At 52.5% G+C, this 23,718-nt stretch overlaps 1 protein-coding gene across 2 annotated transcripts in view; it reads left to right on the top strand.

Moving 5' to 3' along the window:
* Window positions 1–23,718, top strand: part of PLOD1 (procollagen-lysine,2-oxoglutarate 5-dioxygenase 1) — a 41,306-nt gene that overhangs the window by 13,835 nt on the left and 3,753 nt on the right. For both annotated transcript variants that reach the window (XM_001142788.8, XM_016954160.4), the window contains 15 exons: window positions 1,191–1,324; window positions 1,775–1,938; window positions 4,034–4,146; window positions 6,229–6,292; window positions 8,318–8,415; window positions 9,244–9,345; window positions 9,904–10,035; window positions 12,027–12,148; window positions 14,906–15,010; window positions 15,452–15,577; window positions 15,921–16,062; window positions 16,757–16,870; window positions 17,529–17,594; window positions 18,316–18,420; window positions 22,626–22,772. In XM_001142788.8, coding sequence (XP_001142788.3) covers window positions 1,191–1,324; window positions 1,775–1,938; window positions 4,034–4,146; window positions 6,229–6,292; window positions 8,318–8,415; window positions 9,244–9,345; window positions 9,904–10,035; window positions 12,027–12,148; window positions 14,906–15,010; window positions 15,452–15,577; window positions 15,921–16,062; window positions 16,757–16,870; window positions 17,529–17,594; window positions 18,316–18,420; window positions 22,626–22,772 — 1,734 coding nt within the window. The remainder of the gene's footprint in view (window positions 1–1,190; window positions 1,325–1,774; window positions 1,939–4,033; window positions 4,147–6,228; window positions 6,293–8,317; window positions 8,416–9,243; window positions 9,346–9,903; window positions 10,036–12,026; window positions 12,149–14,905; window positions 15,011–15,451; window positions 15,578–15,920; window positions 16,063–16,756; window positions 16,871–17,528; window positions 17,595–18,315; window positions 18,421–22,625; window positions 22,773–23,718) is intronic.

The raw sequence follows: 23,718 nt of genomic DNA, 5'->3' as shown, positions 1-23,718 counted from the left end.
AAAATTAGCTGGGCATGATGGCACACACCTGTAATCCCAGCTGCTTAGGAGGCTGAGGCAGGAGAATCACTTGAACCTGGGAGGCGGAGGTTGCAGTGAGCCGAGATGGCGTCACTGCACTCCAGCCTGGGCAATAGAGTGAAACTCTGTCTCAAAAAAGAAAAAAGAAAAGAAAAAAGAAACATGAGCTAATGCCCGATCAACCACTGGCATGGGCTTGGTGTCGTCTGTGTGCAGTCCATGGAGCTGAGCCCTGCAGGGAGACGAGTATCCTGAGTGCTTCCTTATGTCAGGCACAAGGTTGGGCACTGGCAATAGGGTGATGGACAATACAGAACATGTCATTGCTTACACAGAGCTTGCAATCTAGTGGCATTAAGTCAGCAAGCAAGTGTATCAGCTCACATGAATGAGGGTTGCAGCAGAGGGTTGCTTCAGGCATGGCTGGATCCAGGGATTCAAGCAGCAAAGTAAGGGCCTTGTGTTTCCATCTCTAGGCCCTGTTTGTTTTCATCGTGGTGGTAAGATGACCACCAGCCACAGATTCATGTGCCCCAGTTTCTCAACTTCAGCAGGAGACAGCCTTTCCTTTTTAGGAAAGGCCTGCAGACTGTTCCGTTTTTCACAGAACAGTCCCAGGGAAGGCGCTGATAGGCCATGCTGGGGTCACATGCTCAAATCTCCGGATGTGGGAAGGGCAGGAAGGGTGGGACATTCTGATTGGACAGGCATGGTCACATGACCACCAGGAACTGGCTAAGCCTCATACAGGTGGAGAATGGTTTCCTTACAGGGGAGGGTCAGAGTTGCTGGACCCACAGAAGCAAAAAAATTATTTCTTTTTCTCTTTTTTTTGAGACGGAGTGTTGCTCTGTCTCCCAGGCTGAAGTGCAATGGAGCGATTTCGGCTCACTGGAACCCCCACCTCCCGGGTTCAAGCAATTCTCCTACTTTAGCCTCCCGAGTAGCTGGAATTAGAGGCATGTGCCACCACACGCCGCTAATTTTTGTGTTTTTAGTAGAGACAGGGTTTCGCCATGTTGGCCAGTCTGGTCTTGAATTCCTGACCTCAGGTGGTCCACACGTCTCGGCCTCCCAAAGTGCTGGGATTACCAGCATGAGCCACCACGGCCAGCCCTGGAAAAATATTTCTTTACCAAAAGCCCGTGTTAAGGGGTGTTTCTCTCCAGGCGCTTGGCCTAGGGGAGGACTGGAATGTGGACAAGGGGACGTCGGCAGGTGGAGGGCAGAAGGTCCGGCTGCTGAAGAAAGCTCTGGAGAAGCACGCGGACAAGGAGGATCTGGTCATTCTCTTCACAGACAGGTAGGTGGGTCAGGGCTTCCTAGCCTGGGCCCCTCCGCGGAAGATAGAAGAATATTCTAAAATGAGGCCCTCCCAGAACATCGGGGAAGAAGGGGGACCACTCTAGCTAAGGTTGCCTAGTTTTAGGGTGTCCATTCCCGGTCTTAGTGAAGCCCATTCCCAGGCTTGGTGAAAAGATAAAGAGGAGGTGGCCCATGCGTGTGATGGGCCCCCTTTAAGTAAGAGAAGAATGACATGTTGTGGGGACCATCTCTTTGCCCAGGGTGCGGGTGGGAACATGGCAGGCAGGGCTGCAGACGGAGACAGGTCCATTTCCCAGATGGTGGCCCAGGCTGGCGTGGGCAGAGGGCCATTTGTGGAGCACTTGATCCCTGGTCCCTCCTGTCTGTGCCCTCACTGGGCCCCTGCTCACCCCTGCCCTGCTCCGTCTTCTCGCTGCTCTGGCCACAGCTATGACGTGCTGTTTGCATCGGGGCCCCGGGAGCTCCTGAAGAAGTTCCGGCAGGCCAGGAGCCAGGTGGTCTTCTCTGCTGAGGAGCTCATCTACCCAGACCGCAGGCTGGAGACCAAGTATCCGGTGGTCTCCGATGGCAAGAGGTTCCTGGGCTCTGGAGGTGAGAGACCTGGGTGCAGGGCGCTTGGCCCAGCAGAGGGGTCCATCTACTGCCTTTGTGAGGATCCCCCTTGTTTGACGTGCAATCTGGGTGTCTCACAGGTCTCCAGTGCAGAATGTCCTGAATAGAGCTCCTGACTTTTCAACCCCAAATGTGCTCCCCTGCAGTTCTGATCTCATTCAACAGACACGCAGCCCCATGGACAGAACCCAGGAGTCACTCCTGACTCCTCCCTTGCCCTCCTCCACCTACGTCCAATGCCAGTCACCTGTCTACTACTTTTTAAATTTTGAGACGGCATCTCAGTCTGTTGCCCAGGCTGGAGTGCAGTGGTGGGATCTCAGCTCACTGCAGCCTCCGCCTCTTGGGCTCAAGCAATTCTCCTGCCTCAGCCATCCAAGTCACTGGGATTACAGGCATGCACCACTATGCCCAGCTAATTTTTGTATATTTAGTAGAGATGGGGTATCGCCATGTTGGCCAGGTGGGTCTCGAACTCCTGGCCTTAAGTGATCCACCTGCCTCGGCCTCCCAAAGTGCTGGGATTATAGGCATGAGTCACCACACCTGGCCACCTGCCTCCTACTTCCTAAAGATCTCTGGAATCTGCTCTCTCTGGCCCACAGTTCACTGCCACCATTCTCACTGGGCTCCTGGCCGTTGGTAGGAGCCTCCTTACTGCTCCGCCAATCCCTACCCTCATGCCCTTCCAGGCCATTCTCCATCCAGCAGCCAGAGGTGTCTTTAAACGATGCAAATCCAAGGCCAGGCGCGGTGGCTCACGCCTGTAATGTCAGCACTTTGGGAAGCCGAGGTGGGAGGATCACTTGAGGCCAGGAGTTCAAGACCAGCCTGGCCAACATGGCGAAACCCCATCTCTACTAAAAATATAAAAGGTAGCCGGGCGTGGTGGTACACGCCTGTAATCCCAGCTACTTGGGAAGCTGAGGCAGGAGAATCTCTTGAACCCAGGAGGTAGAGGTTGCAGTGAGCTGAGATGGTGCCACTGCACTCAAAAAAATAAATAATTTTTTTAAATAAAAAATAATACTATATTATTTTTTATAATGTAAAATATATAATATATAATAATTTATATAATATATATAATATATATATTGGTGGCTCATGCCTGTAATCTCAGCACTTTGGGAGGCCGAGGTGGGCGGATCACGAGGTCAGGAGATCGAGACCATCCTGGCTAACACGATGAAACCCCGTCTCCACTAAAAATACAAAAAATTAGCCAGGTGTGGTGGCAGGCGCCTGTAGTCCCAGCTACTCGGGAGGCTGAGGCAGGAGAATGGCATGAACCCGGGAGGCGGAGCTTGCAGTGAGCCGAGATCGTGCCACTGCACTCCAGCCTGGGCGACAGAGCGAGACATTGTCTTAAAAATAAATAAATAAATAAAGATGCAAATTCACACACATCACTTAATGACTTTCCACTGCACGGAGAATAAAATCCACAGGCCTCTTTTCAACCTTAGATGGGGATCTGCCATCTGCCCTCAACAGACACTTTTTTCCACTGGTCCAGAGTAAGCACAGTCCAGATGGCCTTGCCCTGGCCCAGGCCCAGGAGTAGGGATGTCCCATTGCTCTTGTGGTTGCTTGTCACCAGTCTGTACTCTAGCCAGGGGCCCATGTGGGCTTCCCCACTATGCCAGGTCTCAGCCCCCAAGGCACTCTGTGAGCTTGGCCCAGCCTTTCCCTTCTCTGGGCCAGGTTTCCCAGATAACTGTAAAAAGGGACACCAGGCCTGTATCCTCCCAGCCCTGCTCTCCAGGGGCTCCTCGTACAATCCGTTTCTTCACCACCTATATGGTGCCCAGCACTGAACAGTACAGCTTAGTGGGCTCCATTGGTCTTATTCTTGGGGTCATTAGGAACTCATTAATAAATGACATTCACTGGCAGGCCCATTTCAAACCTGCAGCCCCACCTCCTGTCAATTCAGGAGGACTTCTGAGAGGTGACAGGGTTTGTGGGCATATGAGTGGAGGTGGATAAGAGGGAAGGGTGGGAGGAGGCCCCTGACTTAGAGGCTGGAAGCTAAGGGTCCGTCTTGGTGTCCCCACCCACCAACCTTCAGGCTTCATCGGTTATGCCCCCAACCTCAGCAAACTGGTGGCCGAGTGGGAGGGCCAGGACAGCGACAGCGATCAGCTGTTTTACACCAAGATCTTCTTGGACCCGGAGAAGAGGGTAAGAGGCAGTGGGCGGGCCAAGGAGAGGGGGCTGGGGATCCACTGGCCAGGCTGCACGGGAACAGCTCCTCTCAGGCCTGAACCCCTGGGTTGGTGTCTTAGTCTATGCAGGCTGCTCTGACAAACTGCCATAGGCTGGGTGGCTCCCAAACAACGGATGTGGATTTCTCATGGTTCTGGAGGCCGGAAGGGTGAGATCACAGTTGGGTTCTGGTCAGAGCCCTCTAACTGGTACAGAGACAGCTGACTTCTCTCTGTGTCCTCAGATGGTGGAAGGGGGTAGGGAGCTCACTGGGGCCTCATTGATAAGGACACTAATCCTATTTTTTTATTTTTGGGATGGAGTCTCACTGTATCGCCCAGGCTAGAGTACAGTGGTGCGATCTCGGCTCACTACAGCCTCTACCTCCCTGGTTCAAGCGATTCTCGAGCCTCAGCGTCTCGAGTAGCGGGGACTACAGGCGTGCACCACCACGTTTGGCTGATTTTTGTATTTTTAGTAGAGACGGGGTTTCACCACGTTCACCAGGCTGGTCTCGAACTCCTGTCCGCAGGTGATTTACCCGCCTCGGTCTCTCAAAGTGCTGGGATTACAGGCGTGAGCCACCGTGCCCGGCTGTCGGGTCTTAAAGAGGCAGCATTGTTCACTGGTTCAGAATAAGGACTTCAGGGCCAGGCTGCCTGGGTTCCAATCCCAGCTCACCATTTACTAGCTGTGTAACATTGGGCAACTTCTCTGTCCCTTGTTTTTTCCGTTATGAAATGCAATAATGGGCCAGACGCAGTGGCTCATGCCTGTAATCCCAGCACTTTGGAGGCCAAAGCGGGTGGATCACCTGAGGTCAGGAGTTTGAGACCAGCCTGGCCAACATGATGAAACCCTGTCTCTACTAAAAATATAAAGATTAGCCGTGCATGGTGGTGGGTGCCTGTAATCCCAGCTACTCAGGAGGCTGAGGCAGGAGAATTGCTTGGATCTGGGAGGCGGAGGTTGCAGTGAGCCGAGATTGTGCCGTTGCACTGCAGCCTGGGCGACAAGAGCCAGACTCCATCTCAAAAAAAAAAGCAATAATGATAATACTTTCTCACAGAGATGTTGTCAGGATTAAATTGATTAATATATGTAGAATAATTTATTTATTTATTTGAGACAGGGTCTCACTGTCACCCAGGCTGATGCGCAGTGGCAGAAACATAGCTCACTGCAGCCTCAGCCTCCCGGACTCAAGCGATCCTCCCACCTCAGCCTCCTGAGTAGCTGGGACTATAGGCCTGCGTCACCATGTCTGGCTAATTTTAAAATTTTTTTATAGAGATGAAGTTTTGCTATGTTGCCCAAGCTGGTCTCAAGCTCCTGGGCTCAAGTGATCCTTCTGCCTCAGCCTCCCAAAGTGCTGGAATGACAGGAGTGAGCCACCGCACCCGACTCGTGTAGAATATTTGGAGTAGCGGCCAGGTGCGGTGGCTCACACCTGTCATCCCAGCACTTTGGGAGGCGGAGGGGGGCGGATCACCTGAGGTCAGGAGTTCGAGACCAGCCTGCTCAATGTGGCGAAATCCCATCTCTAGCAAAAAAAAAAAAAAAAATTAGCTGGGTATGGTGGCACATGCCTGTAGTCCCAGCTACTCAGGAGTCTGAGGCAGGAGAATCGCTTGAACCCAGGAGGCGGAGGTTGCAGTGAGTCGAGGTCGTGCCATTGCACTCCAGCCTGGGTGACAAGAGCGAAACTCTGTCTCAAAAAAAAGAATATTTGGAGTAGCTATGTGCGTGTAGTGGAGTGCTTGGCAGGTGCTGGTTACTCTTAACGGCCGTCATTGTTGTAGGTGAGCCGGCTGCATTCTTAGATTCCTTCCAGTTCAGAGTCCCTGGTTTTCTGTGAGTAGAGCCACTAGACTGTAGACCCCGGGAGCTTGGCTGCTGGCCTTCTCTGGGCACCTAGCTGCCCTGATGTGACGTGGCAGAGTCGGTGTGGGGAGAGAGGGCTGAACCTGGGGACAGATTCCCCACACTGGGTGAGATGTAGCCCCAGCCTCCCCCAGGGCCTGTCCCTGCTGCAGTCTGGTACCTTCTTTCCTGCAGGAGCAGATCAATATCACCCTGGACCACCGCTGCCGTATCTTCCAGAACCTGGATGGAGCCTTGGGTGAGCAGCCCCCACAGGGAGGGGTGGATCCTCAGAGGGGTGATAGGAAGAATTCCAGGCAGGGCCCGAGCCCAGGGAGGAGAAATGGGCTGCTTCTTTCTGGCCATTGTGCTGAGAGGTCACTGGCCTCATCCCCAGGTCCCCAGGGGCCACTTGGATATCCTGGCGCAGAGCCATGTCTCTCTTGGGGGCCAGGGACAAGTGAGCATTCAGCCTGGGAGGAGTTGGGGGATGCGCACAGCAGGTGCTGGACCCCCTGCCCTGCATACCAGGTCCTTACAGGTGGGCCCTCTTTCCCCACTTTCCCAGCCCGCCCACCTTCCAGGTGAAGGAGTCCTGGGCTAGGGGCAGGAACTCAGCTGGTGGGACAGGCAGCTTGGGAAGCAAAAGGCTACTTGACCCTTGATGCCACAAACATCCCTGGGCCTGGCCTCATGTCTGTGGCTGGTGATGACATTGCTTTGCCGCAGGTCTTCCTGTCTTCCTGAGTGACCTCAGGCAAGTCACACCTCCTCCCCACAGGGGACTCAGTTTTCTTATCTTTACAAAAGGGAAGTGAACTGGATCCACTGATTGCTGATTTTGTGGATAAATGGGCCCTTTTGAGAATCTGATGAAAGCTACGGTTCTGCTCCCAGAGAAACGCAGAAAATGCCCTTTGCCTGTGATTTCTGGGGGTTAAGAAGCACTGAGTTCAGATCCACGCAGGTCAGGAGCTGTTTTCCTTTTTTTTTTTTCTTTTTTAAGATGGAGTCTTGCTCCATCGCCCAGGCTGGAATGCAGTGGCGAATTCTCGACTCACTGCAACCTCCGCCTCCCAGGTTCAAGTCATTCTCCTTCCTCAGCCTCCCAAGTAGCTGGGATTACAGGCGCACACCACCATGCCCGGCTAATTTTTGTATTTTTTTAGTAGAGATGGGGTTTCACCATGTTGGCCAGGCTGGTCTCGAACTCCTGACCTCAGGTGATCCACCTGCCTTGGCCTCCCAAAGTGCTGAGATTACAGACGTGAGCCATCGTGACCAGCCCTATTTTAATTTTTAAAATAGAGACAGGGTCTCACTATGTTGCGCAGGCTTGTCTCAAACTCCTGGGCTCAAGTGATCCTCCCACCTTGGCCTCCCAAAGTGCTGGGATTACAGGTGTGCGCCAGCGTGCCCAGCTGAAATACCCATTTTCCTATGTGCAGACTAATAGGGTCAAACATGGGTATTGGGGGCCGGGCACTGTAATCCCAGCACTTTGGGAGGCCAAGGCGGGTGGATCACCAGAGGTCATGAGTTCAAGACCAGCCTGACCAACATGGTGAAACCCCGTCTCTACTAAAAATACAAAAATTAGCTGGGTGTGGTGGCATGTGCCTGTAATCCCAGCTACTCAGGAGGCTGAGGCAGGAAAATCACTTGAACCTGGGAGGCAGAGGTTGCAGTGAGCCGAGATCATGCCACTACACTCCACACTGGGCAATAGAATGAGACTCCATTTCAAAAAAAAAACAACAACAAAAACACACACACACAAAAAACATGGGTATTGGAACCCTGCTGCAGGGGCTCCCTCCACTGGGACAAGATCTGTCCTGATCATGCCCAGGCCTCCCCTGCATGTGGCTCTGGCATTTTCTCAGTGCTGCTCTGCCTACTCAGAGAAGGCGCGTCCCAGACCCTTTCTCTTGGGGCTTCTCTGAGGTGCCTGGAGCTGGGATGTTCCAGGTCTTCGTTCTTCTCCCAGCCCCTGCTTCTGACTGTAAGTAACCACAACAAGTACAGGGGTTGCCGTGGATTCTGTGCTCATCATGGGCCAGGCTTGGTGCCCCACGCTTGCTCAACACAAATCCTCCCCCTCACCCCATGAAGAAGGGATTATTCGTATTTTATAGATGAGGAAACTGAGGCTTAGAGAGAAGTGACTTGCCCGAGGACATAATCTACTCACTGCACAGCTGGGATTTGAGCCCAGCTGGTTGGACCCTGAGCCTGACCTCTGGGTCTGATGCTGGGTGGGGCTGTGCTTTCTGACCCCCAGATGAGGTCGTGCTCAAGTTTGAAATGGGCCATGTGAGAGCGAGGAACCTGGCCTATGACACCCTCCCGGTCCTGATCCATGGCAACGGGCCAACCAAGGTAGGGGGGCCCCAGCCCCTGGGGAGTGTGGGAGGGGGCCAGAGCCCTAATTTCATTCTCACTGTGACCCCACAGTGTCTCCCTGGGGCCAGGGCCACCTTCCTGGGGCCTGCTATGAACTCACTGCCTCTGTCCTCACATCTGAGCTCAGCGTGATGCCTTCTTTTCCTGCTGTGGTGGTCAGTGGTACTCTGTCTGTTCTTGCTGGTCACAGGACACGTAGGAGGCTGCCATCCCCTTCCAGGCCTAGGCTGGGCTACCAGAGCCATCTGCACTGTCACCCCAGGGCAGAGTCACTTATTCACTCAGTAAACCTTTATTTCATGTTTGCACCGGACAGTAAGACATAGTCATAAGCAGGACAGATGTCCTGCATTCATGGTGACAGAAGGGACTGGGTGCAGATGCAGCCAGGGACAGAATGGACCTCACTGGTCCCTGGGGAACTGGCTCATAGCTCATAGCATATTTGAGTGTGGTCCTTCACCGCTGGAATGAGGGAGAGGAAGGAGGATGTGATGTGTTTAAAATGCAAATTTGCTGATTCCACCCAGGATCTGTTCAGATGGAATCTCTGAGCGGGGTGGGACCCAGGAATCTGCATTTTACAAGCTCTCGGGAGAAGCACTAGAGCGCCAAGCCCTCCCCTGCCCTCTCTCAGAGCGGCTTGGTGATCTCCTGGGGATGGAGCATTATCTCCAAGACCCTCTTAGGGAGTGGGAGGGGGCTGGATGGTGCTGACCCACTGGGGGGCCCAGGGAGATGTGAGTCAGGGCTATGGCGGGTGGGGCTGGCTGGCTTCTCTGTGACCCCGCGTCTCCCCGACAGCTGCAGTTGAACTACCTGGGCAACTACATCCCGCGCTTCTGGACCTTCGAAACAGGCTGCACCGTGTGTGACGAAGGCTTGCGCAGCCTCAAGGGCATTGGGGTGAGGCTGCGCCCAGGCCTGTGCCTGAGGGACACGGGGGGCTCAGTCCCCTGAGACGGCGAGATGGGTGATTCTGGAATAGACTCCATTGTCTTTGGTGGAAAGTGAAGGGGTCACCTCCCTGCCTGGGGTTCTATCCCGGTTGCCACCCAAGTGCCTCCTCCTGGAAGCCCTCTCAGATTGCATGTCTCTAGCTTCCCCCGAGATGTCCAGGTTCTGGTCCTTCAGGCTCTCCTGCAGCCCCCTCCCCATCCCATGAACCTCATCCTCATTTATGACTCACCTCGAACACCACGCCAGCCACGATCTCCTGACAGCAGGCCCTCAACCGAGTCCTTGTTCCAGGCCTGGGCTCCTGCTGCTCTCTCCCCGGGGCACCCTCCTGCTGCTTCCCTGCCCCCCCGTACCCCCTGCCTGGAGTTCCCCGGCCCAGGCACCTTTCTTGGGAAGTCTACATGCTTCTGATTCTGGCTCTGACTCCCTTGGGCCACCCTGGGGTGGAGTGGCAGTGCTGTGACTGGACACTGCTGGACTCTCGTGCCGCCCTCCCTGGTGCAGGATGAAGCTCTGCCCACGGTCCTGGTCGGCGTGTTCATCGAACAGCCCACGCCGTTCGTGTCCCTGTTCTTCCAGCGGCTCCTGCGGCTCCACTACCCCCAGAAACACATGCGACTTTTCATCCACAACCACGTGAGTAACAGGCGCTCTGTGGGGTCGTCATGTGGCTTAGATCCAGGGCCCAGCTTCACAAGGTAGCCCGAGACCTCTGAGGGTCTCACCGAATCTAGCTTATCTGGGCCAAATGACAATCACCAGTGGACTGTGTCCCCAAATCACTGAGTTGACTTTGGAGTCAGACTGGGTGAGTTTGAATCCCAGCGCCGCTATTTTATTGGCTGTGTGACCTTGGGCACATTACTCAACCTCTCTGTGCTTTAGTTTCTCATCTATAAAATAGGGATAAAAGTCGGGCGCGGTGGCTCATGCCCGTAATCCCAGCACTTTGGGAGGCCCAGGTGGGCAGATTATCTGAGGTCGGGAGTTCGAGACTAGCCTGACCAACATGGTGAAACCCTGCCTCTACTAAAAATACAAAATTAAGCTGAGTGTGGTGGCAGATGCCTGTAATCCCAGCTACTCAGGAGGCTGAGGCAGGAGAATCGCTTGAACCTGGGAGGCAGAGGTTGCAGTGAGCCGAGATTGCGCCATTGCACTCCAGCCTGGACAACAAGAGCAAAACTCCATCTCAAAAAAAATAAAAATAAATAAATAAATAAATAAAATAAAATAGGGATAATAATTGTGCAATCACACAGAATTGCTGCAAGGGCTAAGCAAGTTGACATGCGAAGTTCGTAAAAGGTGCCTGGTGCACAGGACGCATCTAGTTGCTTCTAACTGTTGTCATCTTCACTTCCATCCCTGTCACTGTTAATCCTTCCTACCTTCCTAATTGTACCTGGTGGCAGTCAAATTGGTTTTCTTTTCTTTTTTTTTTTTTGAGACAGAGTCTCGCTGTGTCACCCAGGCTGGAGTGCAGTGGCACGATCTCGGCTCACTGCAACCTCTGCCTCTTGGGTTCAAGCGATTCTCCTGTGTCAGCCTCCCAAGTAACTGGGACTACAGGCATGCGCCATCACAACTGGCTAATTTTTTGTATTTTTTTTTTTTTTTTTGAGACGGAGTCTTGCTCTGTTGCCCAGGCTGGAGTGCAATGGCGTGATCTCAGCTCAGTGCAACCTCTGCCTCCTAGGTTCAAGCCATTCTCCTGCCTCAGCCTCCCGAGTAGCTGGGATTACAGGCGCCTGCCACCGTGCCTGGCTAATTTTTTGTATTTTAGTAGAGATGGGGTTTCACTATGTTGGCCAGGATGGTCTCGATCTCCTGACCTCGTGATCTGCCTGCCTCCGCCTGCCAAAGTGCTGGGATTACAGCCATGAGCCACCGCACCCAGCCGGACGGTTGTTTTTCCTTTTTTTTTTTTTTGAGATGGAGTCTTGCTGTGTCTCCCAGGCTAGAGTGCAATGGTGCGATCTTGGCTCACTGCAACCTCCGCCTCCCAAGTTCAAGCAGTTCTCTGCCTCTGCAACCTCCGCCTCCCGGGTTCAAGCAGTTCTCTGCCTCAGCCTCCCGAGTAGCTGGAATTACAAATGCCTGCCACCATGCCCGGCTAATTTTTGTATTTTTAGTAGAGACGTGGTTTCACCATCTTGGCCAGGCTAGTCTTGAACTCCTGACCTGGTGATCTACCCGCCTCGGCCTCCCAAAGTGCTGCGAATACAGGCGTGAGCCACTGTGCCTGGCCTGGACTGTTGTTTTTCAAAGCGAAGTTGAGGATCACCTGGCACATTTTGTAACAAAGTGGATCCCTGGGCCACACCCAGGAATCAGCAATGTCTCTGGATGTGGGATCCTGAGCGTGGTGGCGGAGCTCTATCCTAATGACAGAGGCTCTTAGGAGGCCTGGCCTGGTCAGAGGAGAATGGGCAAAGGATGGCCAGGGAAGGGTGTTCCTGGCACAGGGCTGGCATGGGCAAAGGTCTGGAGACAGGAAAGCAGATGGCCGGGGTGCCAGAGATGAAGGGGCACAGCCTGGCAGTGACAGGAGGTGCTGCAGTCCCTGGGTGGAAGCTGTGTCCTCCTCCTCACCCCCCCATCCCCTTCCCCATCCCCAACCCCAGGAGCAGCACCACAAGGCTCAGGTGGAAGAGTTCCTGGCAGAGCATGGCAGCGAGTACCAGTCTGTGAAGCTGGTGGGCCCTGAGGTGCGGATGGCGAATGCAGATGCCAGGAACATGGGCGCGTGAGTTCTGGGCCACAGTACTCTGCACTGACAGTGGCGGGCAGGGGAGCTGTGGCTGTGGTAAGGAGCAGCAGGCTGAGTGACAGGAGTTCAGAAGGCTGTGTGTGCTCTAGCAAGTTCCTGCCCCTTTCTGGGCCTTGGAGTTTCCATCTGTCAAAAGGGGAAATAGCCTCTGTCCTGCCAACCCCCGGGGCTCCTGGGCAGGGCTGAGCCATGTTATTTGGGTTCAGGAAGCAAATCAGAGAAAGAGGAAGGACTGGGGGCAGAAGTAGACAAAGGCTGACTATTAGTGAGCCAACCTTGAATGTTTTACTTTATTATATATTAAAAAAAAAGGCCGAGAGCAGTGGCTCATGCCTGTAATCCCTGCACTTTGAGAGGCCAAAGTTGAAGGATTGCTTGAGGCCAGGAGTTCGAGAGCAGCCTGGGCAACATAGTGAGACCCTCTCTCTTCAAAAATAAAAAAAAAATAGCCAAGTGTGGTGGCTTGAACCTGGGGTCCCAGCTACTGAAGAAGCTGAGGCAGGAGGACCTCTTGAGCCTGGGAAGTCGAGGTTGCATGAGCTATGATTGCACCACTGTGTTCCAGCCTGGGAAACAGAGCAAGACCTTGTCTCATAAAGCAAAACAAAAACAAAGAAAGAAGTAATTTGTGTTGCTTGTAGAAGAGTCAGACAGTCCGGATCAAAGGTTGGCAAACTTCCTGCTAAGGATTAGATCATAAATCTTTGCAAATTGGCTCTGCCGGCTCTGTGACAACCCTCAGCTCTGCCCTAGTAGCACAGAGGCTGCATTCCAGCAAAATTTCATTTATGGACACTGAAATTTGACTTTCATGTCATTTATTTTTTTTTCTTTTTGAGACTTGGTGTCACTCTTGTCATCCAGGCTGGAGTGCAGTGGCAGGATCATAGCTTACTGTAGCCTCAAACCCCTGGGTTCAAGTGATCCTCCTGCCTCAGCCCCCCAAGAAGCTGGGACTACAGGCATGTGCCATCACATTCAGTTAATTTTTAAATATTTATTTATTTATTTATTTAGAGACTGAGTCTCACTCCGTCACTCAGGCTGGAGCACAGTGGTGCAATCTTGGCTCACTGCAACCTCCCCGTCCCAGGTTCAAGCCATTCTCTTGCCTCAGCCTCTCAAGTAGATGGGATTACAGGTGCTTGCCACCACACCTAGCTAATTTTTGTATTTTTAGTAGAGACGAGGTTTCACCATGTTGTCCAGGCCTGTCTCAAGCTCCCGAACTCAAGTGATCCGCCCGCCTTGGCCTCCCTAAGTGCTGGGATTACAGGTGTGAGCCACTGCGCCTGGTTAATTTATTTATTTTTATTTTTTGTAGAGACAGGATCTTGCTATGTTGCCCAGGCTGGTCTCAAACTCCTGGCTTGAAGTTATCCTCCCGTCTCAGCCTCCCAGAGTGCTGGGATTACAGGCATGAGCCACTGCACCTGGTGATGACCTTCACATAATTTTTACATCTTCTTCTTTTGATTTTTTTTTCTTTTTTTTTTTGAGATGGAGTCTCGCTCTGTCACCCAGGCTGGAGTGCAATGGTGCAATATTGGCTCACTGCAAGCTCTGCCTCCCACGTTCACGCCATTCTCCTGTCTTAGCCTCCCGAGTAGCTGTGACTATAGGTGCCCGCCACCACGCCCGGCTAATTTTTTGTATTTTTAGTAGAGACGGGGTTTCACCGTGTTAGCCAGGATGGTGTCGATCTCCTGACCTCGTGATCCATCCACCTCAGCCTCCCAAAGTGCTGGGATTACAGGCGTGAGCCACCACGCCCTGCCGATTTTTTTTTTCTTGAAACAACTTAAAAACATAAAATCAGCCAAGTGCAGTGGCTGTAATCCCAGCACTTTGGGAGGCCAAGGATTGCTTGAGCTGGGGAAGTTGAGGCTGCAGTGAGCTATGATTGTGCATTCCAGCTTGGCTGACACAGTGAGACCCCCATCTCTAAAAAAGGAAAAAAGGCCGGGTGCAGTGGCTCGCATCTGTAATCCCAGCACTTTGGGAGGCCGAGGCGGGCAGATCACCTGAAGTCAGGAGTTCGAGACAAGCCTGGCCAACATGGTAAAACCCTGTCTCTACTAAAAATACAAAAATTAGCCTGGCATGGTGGTGCATGCCTCTAATCCCAGCTACTTGGGAGGCAGAGGCAGGAGAATCGCTTGAACCCGGGAGGTGGAGGTTGCAGTGAGCTGAGATTGTGCCATTGCATTCCAACCTGGGCAACAGAGTGAGACTCGTTCTCAAAAAAATAAAATAAAATAAAAATAAAAAAAAGAAAAACATAAAGCTGTTCTTAGCCCATGAGCTGTACAAAACCAGGCAGGGCCAGAGTTTGACTCACAGACCCTCGTTTGCTGAGTCCTGTACCAGATAGACAAAAGTAACACAAATTTTTAAGGCTTTTGGTACAAGTTACCAAATTGCATTTCAGAAAGGCAGCCCCATCTTACTCCCCACCCTGGGCCATGTAGGCACCTGTGGGCTGTGTTCTTCCCAGTACCAGGATTTTCAGGGCACTTGATACCAGTTGCCAACCTCTGGGCCTTGGGTGAGAGAGCCCAGCAGTCCAGGGGTTTGGGACTCAGAGTCGGGAGGAACCTTTGAGGCTGCTGGTGTGACCTCTCTGAAGCCCCTTGGCTGATATGTGGTGAAGCCAGACTGTGGTCACAGATGTGAGCAGCCACCAGTAGCTCCAGGATCAGGTGCACTGACCCTGTGTCCTCCTCCTTGCAGAGACCTGTGCCGGCAGGACCGCAGCTGCACCTACTACTTCAGCGTGGATGCTGACGTGGCCCTGACCGAGCCCAACAGCCTGCGGCTGCTGATCCAACAGAACAAGTGAGGCTGCTCGGTCTGCGCCCAGCACTGCTCAGGACTGGCCTGGTCCTGGGGTGGGAGCCCTCCTTGCCTTCCTCCTCCTCCTCGTCCACCTCCTCTTCCTCCTCTTTTTCCTCCTCCTGCTCCTCTTTCTCCTCCTCCTCTTCCTCCTCCTCCTTGGCCTCACCTATTACCCAGAGCTGTGGATCCCCAGCCTGACACCCCAGGTTCTGATAGAGAAGGTGTCCTGCCCTGTCTGCTCCTGGCTGCCCCATGGGAGGGAGCAGGTACCAGAAGAGCCAAACCCCCGACACCCCGGCCAAGGCACTGCCTGTCCCAGTGAGGTGCTTGGGGATCCCTGCGTGCAGGTTGAGGGGCACCTACCTCCCCCCATCCCTGGTTAGTGCTGTCTCCTACTCCCAGTGTACAGCGACCTCCTACTGAGGTGCTCCCTTCCCTCAGGAACGTCATTGCCCCGCTGATGACCCGGCATGGGAGGCTGTGGTCGAACTTCTGGGGGGCTCTCAGTGCAGATGGCTACTATGCCCGTTCCGAGGACTATGTGGACATTGTGCAGGGGCGGCGTGTGTGAGTACCTGCAGGGTGGGGGTGGGTGGGGGACACCTTCATCTGGCTTCTGCCTGGGCTTGTGGGGCTCCCTCCCTATTATTCCTGTTCTTGTTACCCTCAAATTCCTGTTGAACCTGAAGCAAGGAAGACTTCAGTTAGACACACAGAAGGACTTCCTGACAAATAGGCCCATGTGTCCAGGGCGGGGGAATCAAATCAGCACAATTGTGCCCCCCTAGCCTGTGACTTCCCTTCTCACACCCAGACTCCAGGCTATGACTCCCCACCACCACCCTGTGACCCCCTCCATCTTCCCCACCACCAGCCTCTGACCCCCACCCTCTTTCTGTCTCTCCCACAGTGGTGTCTGGAATGTGCCCTATATTTCAAACATCTACTTGATCAAGGGCAGTGCCCTGCGGGGTGAGCTGCAGTCCCCAGATCTCTTCCACCACAGCAAGCTGGACCCTGACATGGCCTTCTGTGCCAACGTCCGGCAGCAGGTCAGCCAGGAGCGGGTGGCACAGGACGCCCTCTGGATGGGGCAGGCGGGAAGGTGGGCCTCCAGCTCTGACCCTCATGGCGGGCCGCCTTGTCACCATAGGCCTGGGAGCTCCAGAGATTCCAGCAGGGCATCTCGGAAGCCACCAGGGCCTGCTGGAGGAATGGGGGCCGTCGGGCACGAGGGCTGGTCCTCAGAGGTCTGCAGGGACCATTTTAGCTGACCTGGTTTTTATACCATCTATTTTATTTACATTTTTGGCATAGCCCAAAGAAAACGGAACTTTCCACCTAAAGGTACTCCAAGTGATGTGCCCGAGAGACACCTCACCCTGTCTCTGCGCCCCACCCCATATATTTTTGTGACTTTTTTTTTTTTTTTAAACATGCAGCAAGATGAAGTTTTCCCCTGTGACCAACATTTCAGGACCAGAACACGCTCCTTTTCTTTTATGCATTTTTTCTTTCATTCTGTGTTCAGTCCTCTGGGAAGACTTCCCTGATCACATTCTCAGTGTCAGGCCTGGGCTGGACCCTGGGGACATAGCGGTGACTGCACTTGGTCTCTGATATTGGGAACTTCAGTTCGGCGGGTGGAGGAGGCTGCACTGTTGCCCGTCTGGGAGCGTGCAGGGGAGGCGTGAGGGCAGGGGAGGGGTGGGGGAGCGCCTCTTCCACTGGGCCTGTCCTCCCCAGGATGTGTTCATGTTCCTGACCAACCGGCACACCCTTGGTCATCTGCTCTCCCTAGACAGCTACCGCACCACCCACCTGCACAACGATCTCTGGGAGGTGTTCAGCAACCCCGAGGTGAGGCCAGGGTGGGCACATAGGGGCTGGGAGCAGAAGGGGCCCAGTGATCCTGCAGTCGGAGAGACTTCCCTCTCAGAGTCTTACAATAGCCAGGACCCCTGTGGGCCACCTGCCACCCTCCCTTCACCCCAGGAGGCTATAGGACAGGATTTGGGTAGGGAGAGAAGGGTGTCCAGAGAGGCAATACCATCTATTGGAGGAGGGACCAGGACTCAAGAGGCCTGGGTTTGTGGCCTAGGTCTGCCATCATCTGGGACTTAGTTGAGCCTTCCAGCTTTGGGGACCTTAGTTATCTTAGCTCCAAAATGGGTACACTGTCCCAGCCTGTCTTACCCATGAGGGTGTTGTGATGATCAGAAGGGGAGACAGTTGTGACTGTTTCTAGACGTTGGGAGCTCGCAGCTGATGGGTGTAAGTACATGCCTGCACACAGACATGTACACACAAGCACACACATGTACATACATGTGCAAACACCACCTCCTATGGGCACACCTGTGCACCCAGACAACACACACGCACCCAGTGGGCGCAGGTGAACACCTGCCTCCGTCAAGCACGTACACCTTCACTCCCACTTTGAGGGGTCTGCTCGGAGCATCCCTGGCAGTTGAGCCAATGGTGAGGACCCTAGCCTGCTTCCCACTTCCCACAGGACTGGAAGGAGAAGTACATCCACCAGAACTACACCAAGGCCCTGGCAGGGAAGCTGGTGGAGACGGTAAGGGCCATGGACACCCTCTTGGACCAGCCTTGCCTGCTGCAGGGGGCAGGGCACAGAAGGGAAACTGCTTGCCCTGGGGAGTGGGGGACAGCAGGATGGGAGTGGGGGGTGGAGGGATGGGAGTTGGGGGGCGGCAGGATGGGAGTTGGGGGTGGCGGGATGGGAATGGGGGGGCAGTGGGATGGGAGTGGGGGGTGGTGGGATGGGGGTGGGGGGAGGCAGGATGGCCCCTCTACCTGTTGGCACTTAACTGCTGGAGGCTGTGGCGGTCTGCAGGGCCCCTCTACCTGTTGGCACTTTCCTGCTGGAGGCTGTGGGGGTCTGCAGGGCCTCTCTACCTGGCCCAGGCAGGAAGGAGGAAAACATCCTGGGTGTGATGGCCACTGTGGCCCACCATGCCTGGACCACTTCGGGGAGTGGCTGCTTCTCTCCACTCACTAATGTCTGCTTCCCCCGAGCCTGGAGCCTCTGCCCCCTCCCTCCCTCCATGCCCATGTTTCTGTCTGACCTTGGTGCTGGTAGCTCTGTGACCTCGGCTGGGAAAGTCTGTTTCTGGGCTCTGCCTCCTCCTCCCAACTCAGTCTCTCCAGGATTGACAAGGCCCTGCTCCCCGGGGACACTGGGAGGGCTCCCTGGCTTGGGTGTGTGGCCCTGAAGAGGGAGGAGGATTCTGTGGTGCCACTGTGGACCCCCTTGACTGAGTCCCTGCCCTCCCCAGCCCTGCCCGGATGTCTATTGGTTCCCCATCTTCACGGAGGTGGCCTGTGATGAGCTGGTGGAGGAGATGGAGCACTTTGGCCAGTGGTCTCTGGGCAACAACAAGGTGGGACCCTGATGCCTGGGCTGGGGCCGCAGGGAGGCTGCCTCTCCATCAGTGCCGCTCACTGTCTGGGATCTTCTGGCAAGCTGGCCTGGCCACCCTTTCTGGGACTCTTGACATAGGGGTGCTGGCATGGGTATCTGCAGGCAGTTAGGAGTAGAGGGATTGAGAAACCTGAGATGGAGTTTGGTCCCCGAGCTGCTATTGCCACCGTGTGGCTTTTGAGTTGCCTTGACCGTAAGCTACTAGGTTTTCAGTTCCTGGTTTGCTATTGGAATGGCTTAGCTTGGTTCCCTAGACTTCCCCCAGGTGGAGCTGGGGAGGAAAGGGCCAAGGTGGGATGAGGGGCATTAGGAAGGGCTGTCGGGTCCAAGTTCATCAGACAGCAGGAGCAGGTGGCCTGCTGAGGGTGCTAGGCCCTGTGTTCTCTCTGTGAGAATCCCAACACCTGTTCCTGTCCTGGAAAGTTCAGGTACCATTTTTTTTTTCTTTTCATATATATATATATTTCTTTTCATATATCTATATATTTCATATCTATATATTTCATATATATATTTCATATCTATATATTTCATATATATATTTCATATATATTTCATATATATATTTCATATATATTTCATATATATATTTCATATATATATTTCATATATATATATTTCATATATATATTTCATATATATATTTCTCATATATATATTTCATATATATATTTCTCATATATATATTTCATATATATTTCTCATATATATATTTCATATATATATTTCTCATATATATATTTCATATATATATTTCTCATATATATATTTCATATATATTTCTCATATATATATTTCATATATATTTCATATATATATCATATATATATTTCATATATATATATCATATATATATTTCATATATATATCATATATATATTTCATATATATATATCATATATATATTTCATATATATATCATATATATATTTCATATATATATCATATATATATTTCATATATATATTTCATATATATATTTCATATATATTTCATATATATATTTCATATATATATTTCATATATATATTTCATATATATATTTCATATATATATTTCATATATATATGAAAAGAAATATATATAGATTTTTTTTATTTTTATATATATATATATTTTTTTTTTTTAATAATAGAGACGGGGTCTGGCTGTGTTGCCCAGGCTGGTTGTGAACCAGGCACAATTTCATTTTATTTATTTTAATTAATTAATTAATTAATTTAGAGACCGAGTCTCACTCTGTCACCCAGGCTGGAGTACAGTGGCGCAATCTTGGCTCATTGCAACCTCTGCCTCCCAGGTTCAAGAGATTCTCATGCCTCAGCTTGCCGAGTAGCTGGGATTATAGACGTGTGCCACCACGCCCAGCTAATCTTTGTATTCTTTATTTATTTAATTGTGTGTGTGTGTGTAAATTTTTTTTTTTTTTTTTTTAAGGCAGTGTCTCGTTCTGTCACCTAGGCTGGAGTGCAGTGGCATGATCTCAGCTCACTGCAACCTTCCTTTCCCAAGTTCAAGCAGTTTTCTTGCCTCAGCCTCTCCAGTAGCTGGGACTACAGGCGTGTGCCACCATCCCTGGCTAATTTTTGTATTTTTAGTAGACACTGGGTTTCACCATGTTGGCCAGGCTGGTCTCAAACTCCTGGCCTCAGGTAAGCTACCCACCTCGGCCTCCCAAATTGCTGGGATTACAGGCGTGAGCCACCATGTCTGGCCTAAGGCACCTTTTTATTTTATTTATTTTTTTATTTTAATGATCCCAGAACATTTATTTCCATAGGATTTTGATAAAAGAGCACAATCTTGAATAAAAATACACCACTGTACTTAAAGGCAACATTACCTAGTAAGCAAACTCTGTCCTCAGCCCTTTCACAGAAGAGAAACTTCAGAAAGGAATTTTTCGTCCCCTGACAGTTTTACAACATTCATATCTCCTATGTACTTCAAGCCCCAACCCACCTCTGATTTTCTTTTTTCTTTTTTTTTTTTTGAATGGAGTCTCGCTCTGTCGCCCAGGCTGGAGTGCAGTGGCGCCATCTCAGCTCACTGCAACCTCCGCCTCCCAGGTTCAAGCAGTTCTCTTGCCTCAGCCTCCCGAGTAGCTGGGATTACAGGCGCCTGCCACCATGCCCGACTAATTTTTGTATTTTTAGTAGAGACGGGTTTCACCATTTTGGTCAGGCTGGTCTCGAACTCCTGACCTCATGTGATCCACCCGCCTCACCCTCCCAAAGTGGTGGGATTACAGGCATGAGCCACCGCACCGGGCACCCCACCTCTCATTTTCTACGTCCTTTTTTTTTTTTTTTTTGGTGAAGTGGAGCCTCGCTCTGTCACCCAGGCTGGAGTGCAGTGGTGCAGTGGTGCAGTGGTGCGATCTCGGCTCACTGAAACCTCTGCCTCCTGAGTTCAAGCGATTCTCTTGCCTCAGCTTCACAAGTAGCTGGGATTACAGGTGCTGGCCACCATGCCTAATTTTTTTTTTTTTTTTTTTTTTTTTTTTGAGACGGAGTTTTGCTCGTCACCCAGGTGGAGTGCAATGGCACAATCTCAGCTCACTGCAACCTCCGCCTCCTGGGTTCAAGTGATTCTCCTGCCTCAGCCTCCTGAGTAGCTAGGATTACAGGTACCCACCACTACGCCTGGCTAATTTTGTATTTTTAGTAGAGACAGGGGTTTCACCGTGTTTGTGAGGCTGGTCTGAAACTTCTGACCTCCGGTGATCCACCCACCTTGGCCTCCCAAAGTGCTGGGATTACAGGCGTGAGCCACCGTGCCTGGCCTCATTTTCTAAGTTGTTTAACAGAAATGTGTGTTCCCAAGTTTAAGGCACCATTTTTAAAGGCACATGAGACCCTGGACCTGTGTGCCAACCTCTGACCTGGCAACTGGACTAACCTGAAGTTCTGGTTATCTTCCTAATCCACATGCTTTGGTTGCTGAGCTGATCTCCAGAAGCCAGGAACTGGACTAGCCTGTGCATTCTGGGGGCTGGCTGATGCTTGTCCTCCAATGACAGGGCCAGACCTTGGACCCCAGCTGACTCTGGCCCTGGAACCAGTTTTCAGTGCTCTGTAACAAATGACTGTGGCTCAGAATAACACCCGTGTGTTATCTCTTGGTTTCTGTGGGTCAGGAATGTGGGCCCAGTTTAGCTGGGTCATTGAGGTGTCAGCTGGGGTTGGGGTCTCATCTGAGGCCCAGGTTCCATTCCAAACTCACTTGGTTTTTGCAGAATTCATTCCCCTGCAGCTGTAGAACTTAACTTGCTTCTTCAAGGCCAGCAAGAGACAGAATCTCTCTTCAAGATCCTCCTTTAGCCAGGCACAGTGGTTCACGCCTATAATCCCAACACTTTGGGAGGCTGAGGCGGGAGGATCGCTTGAGCCCAGGGGTTTAAGACCAGCCTGGGCAACATAGTGAGACCTTATCTCTACAAAGAATAAAATTAGTGGCTGGGTGCATGGCTCGCGCCTGTAATCCCAGCACTTTGGGAGGCCGAGGTGGGCAGATCACCTGAGGTCAGGAGTTCGAGACCAGCCTGGCCAACATGATGAAACCCCATCTCTACTAAAAATACAAAAAAAAAAAAAAAAATTAGCCAGGCATGGTGGCGCACGCCTGTAATCCCAGCTACTCGGGAGGCTGAGGCAGGAGAATCACTTGAACTCAGGCGGTGGAGGTTGCAGTGAGCTAAAATGACGCCGTTGCACTCCAGCCTGGGCAACAGAGTGAGACTCCGTCACACACACACAAAAATAAAAATAATAAAAATAAAATTGGGTGTGATGATGCGTGCCTGTAGTCCCAGCTACACGGGAGGGTGAGGTGGGAGGATCACTTAGGCCTGGAAGGTTGAGGCTGCAGTGAGCTGAAGTTGCGCCACTGCGCTCTTACCTGTGCAGCAGAGGGATACCCTGTCTCAAAAAATAAGGTCTTCCTGCAGATGACTCACCTAGTAGGTCAGGCCCCCCCAGGATAATCTCCCTTTTGATTAACCCAAAGTCAACTGATTAGGGGCCTTAATTGTATCTGCAAAGCCTGTTCAGTTTTGTCATGTAATGTGGTCCGGTCACATTCCTGGGTGTAAGAGAGGGGAGTAGACAGAGCCTGGGGGCCATCCTAGAATTCTGCCTAAACATTCCCCTCGGTCACCTCCAGGACAACCGCATCCAGGGTGGCTACGAGAACGTGCCTACTATTGACATCCACATGAACCAGATCGGCTTTGAGCGGGAGTGGCACAAATTCCTGCTGGAGTACATTGCGCCCATGACGGAGAAGCTCTACCCCGGCTACTACACCAGGGTGGGCAAGCCTGGGGCATAGCCAGGATGCGGGGACAGTTGGGTGGGGTGTCAGTGGAGTGGCTGGGACTGGTGGGGGTAGGGTGGGAGGTGGAGAAACTGGGAGGGGCCGAGGTGGAGTGGGGGTGTGGGGAGCGTGGGAGGGGCAAGGGTGGGGCATGAGGTAGAGGGACTGAGGGGTGGGGATGGGGTTGGGAAGAGCAGGGGTGGGGTGGGAAGTGGTAGAGAAGCTGGGAGGGGTGGGGAGGAGTAGGGAGCATGGGAGGGGCAGGGGTGAGTGGGGGTGGAAAGCCTAGAGGGGCGGGGGGGCAGGGGTGAGGGAGTGGAGAGACTGGAAGGGGCAGGAGTTGGTGGGGAGGTGGAGGCCAGTGTGGGGCAGGGGGATGGGGTGGGAGGGGTAGGGTGGAGTGGGGGGCTTGGGTGGAAGGGCCAGGGGTGGGTGGGGGCTGGAGAGTCTGGCAAGGGGAGGGGCTGGGGAAGGGGTTGGGTTGGAGTAGGGGTGGAGGAACATCCCAGCTTATGGGAGAGGCCTGGGTATTTGGTCCCCAGGCAGGAGTGAGGTCTCACCGCACACACCCCCTCCGTCTAGTAGCGTGTGGGAAGACAGGGTGCTGGGCTGGGCCTCTAGGGCCGGCTAGTTGGCCTCTAGCCTGAGCTGGAGTCTCACTCAGCCTCATGAGTAGCTGGGATTACAGGCACCTGCCACCACGCCTGGCTAATTTTTGTATTTTTTGTAGAGACAGGGTTTCACCATGTTGGCCAGGCTGGTCTCAAATTCCTGACCTCAAGTAATCCGCCCACCTCTGCCTCCAAAAGTGCTGGGATTGCAGGCATGAGCCACCGTGCCTGGCCGACCTCAGCCCTTTTGAATCTTTCTTCCTTGTCATTAACCCTGCCTCAGTGGCTCCTATACCAGCCCACCAAAAAAGCACCCCTGCCCACCTTAG

Source organism: Pan troglodytes, chromosome 1, assembly GCF_028858775.2.
Source record: "Pan troglodytes isolate AG18354 chromosome 1, NHGRI_mPanTro3-v2.0_pri, whole genome shotgun sequence".
NCBI lineage: Eukaryota > Metazoa > Chordata > Mammalia > Primates > Hominidae > Pan > Pan troglodytes.
The sequence above is the reverse complement of the archived record's forward strand: the minus strand, read 5'-3'. Positions and strand labels throughout refer to the sequence as shown.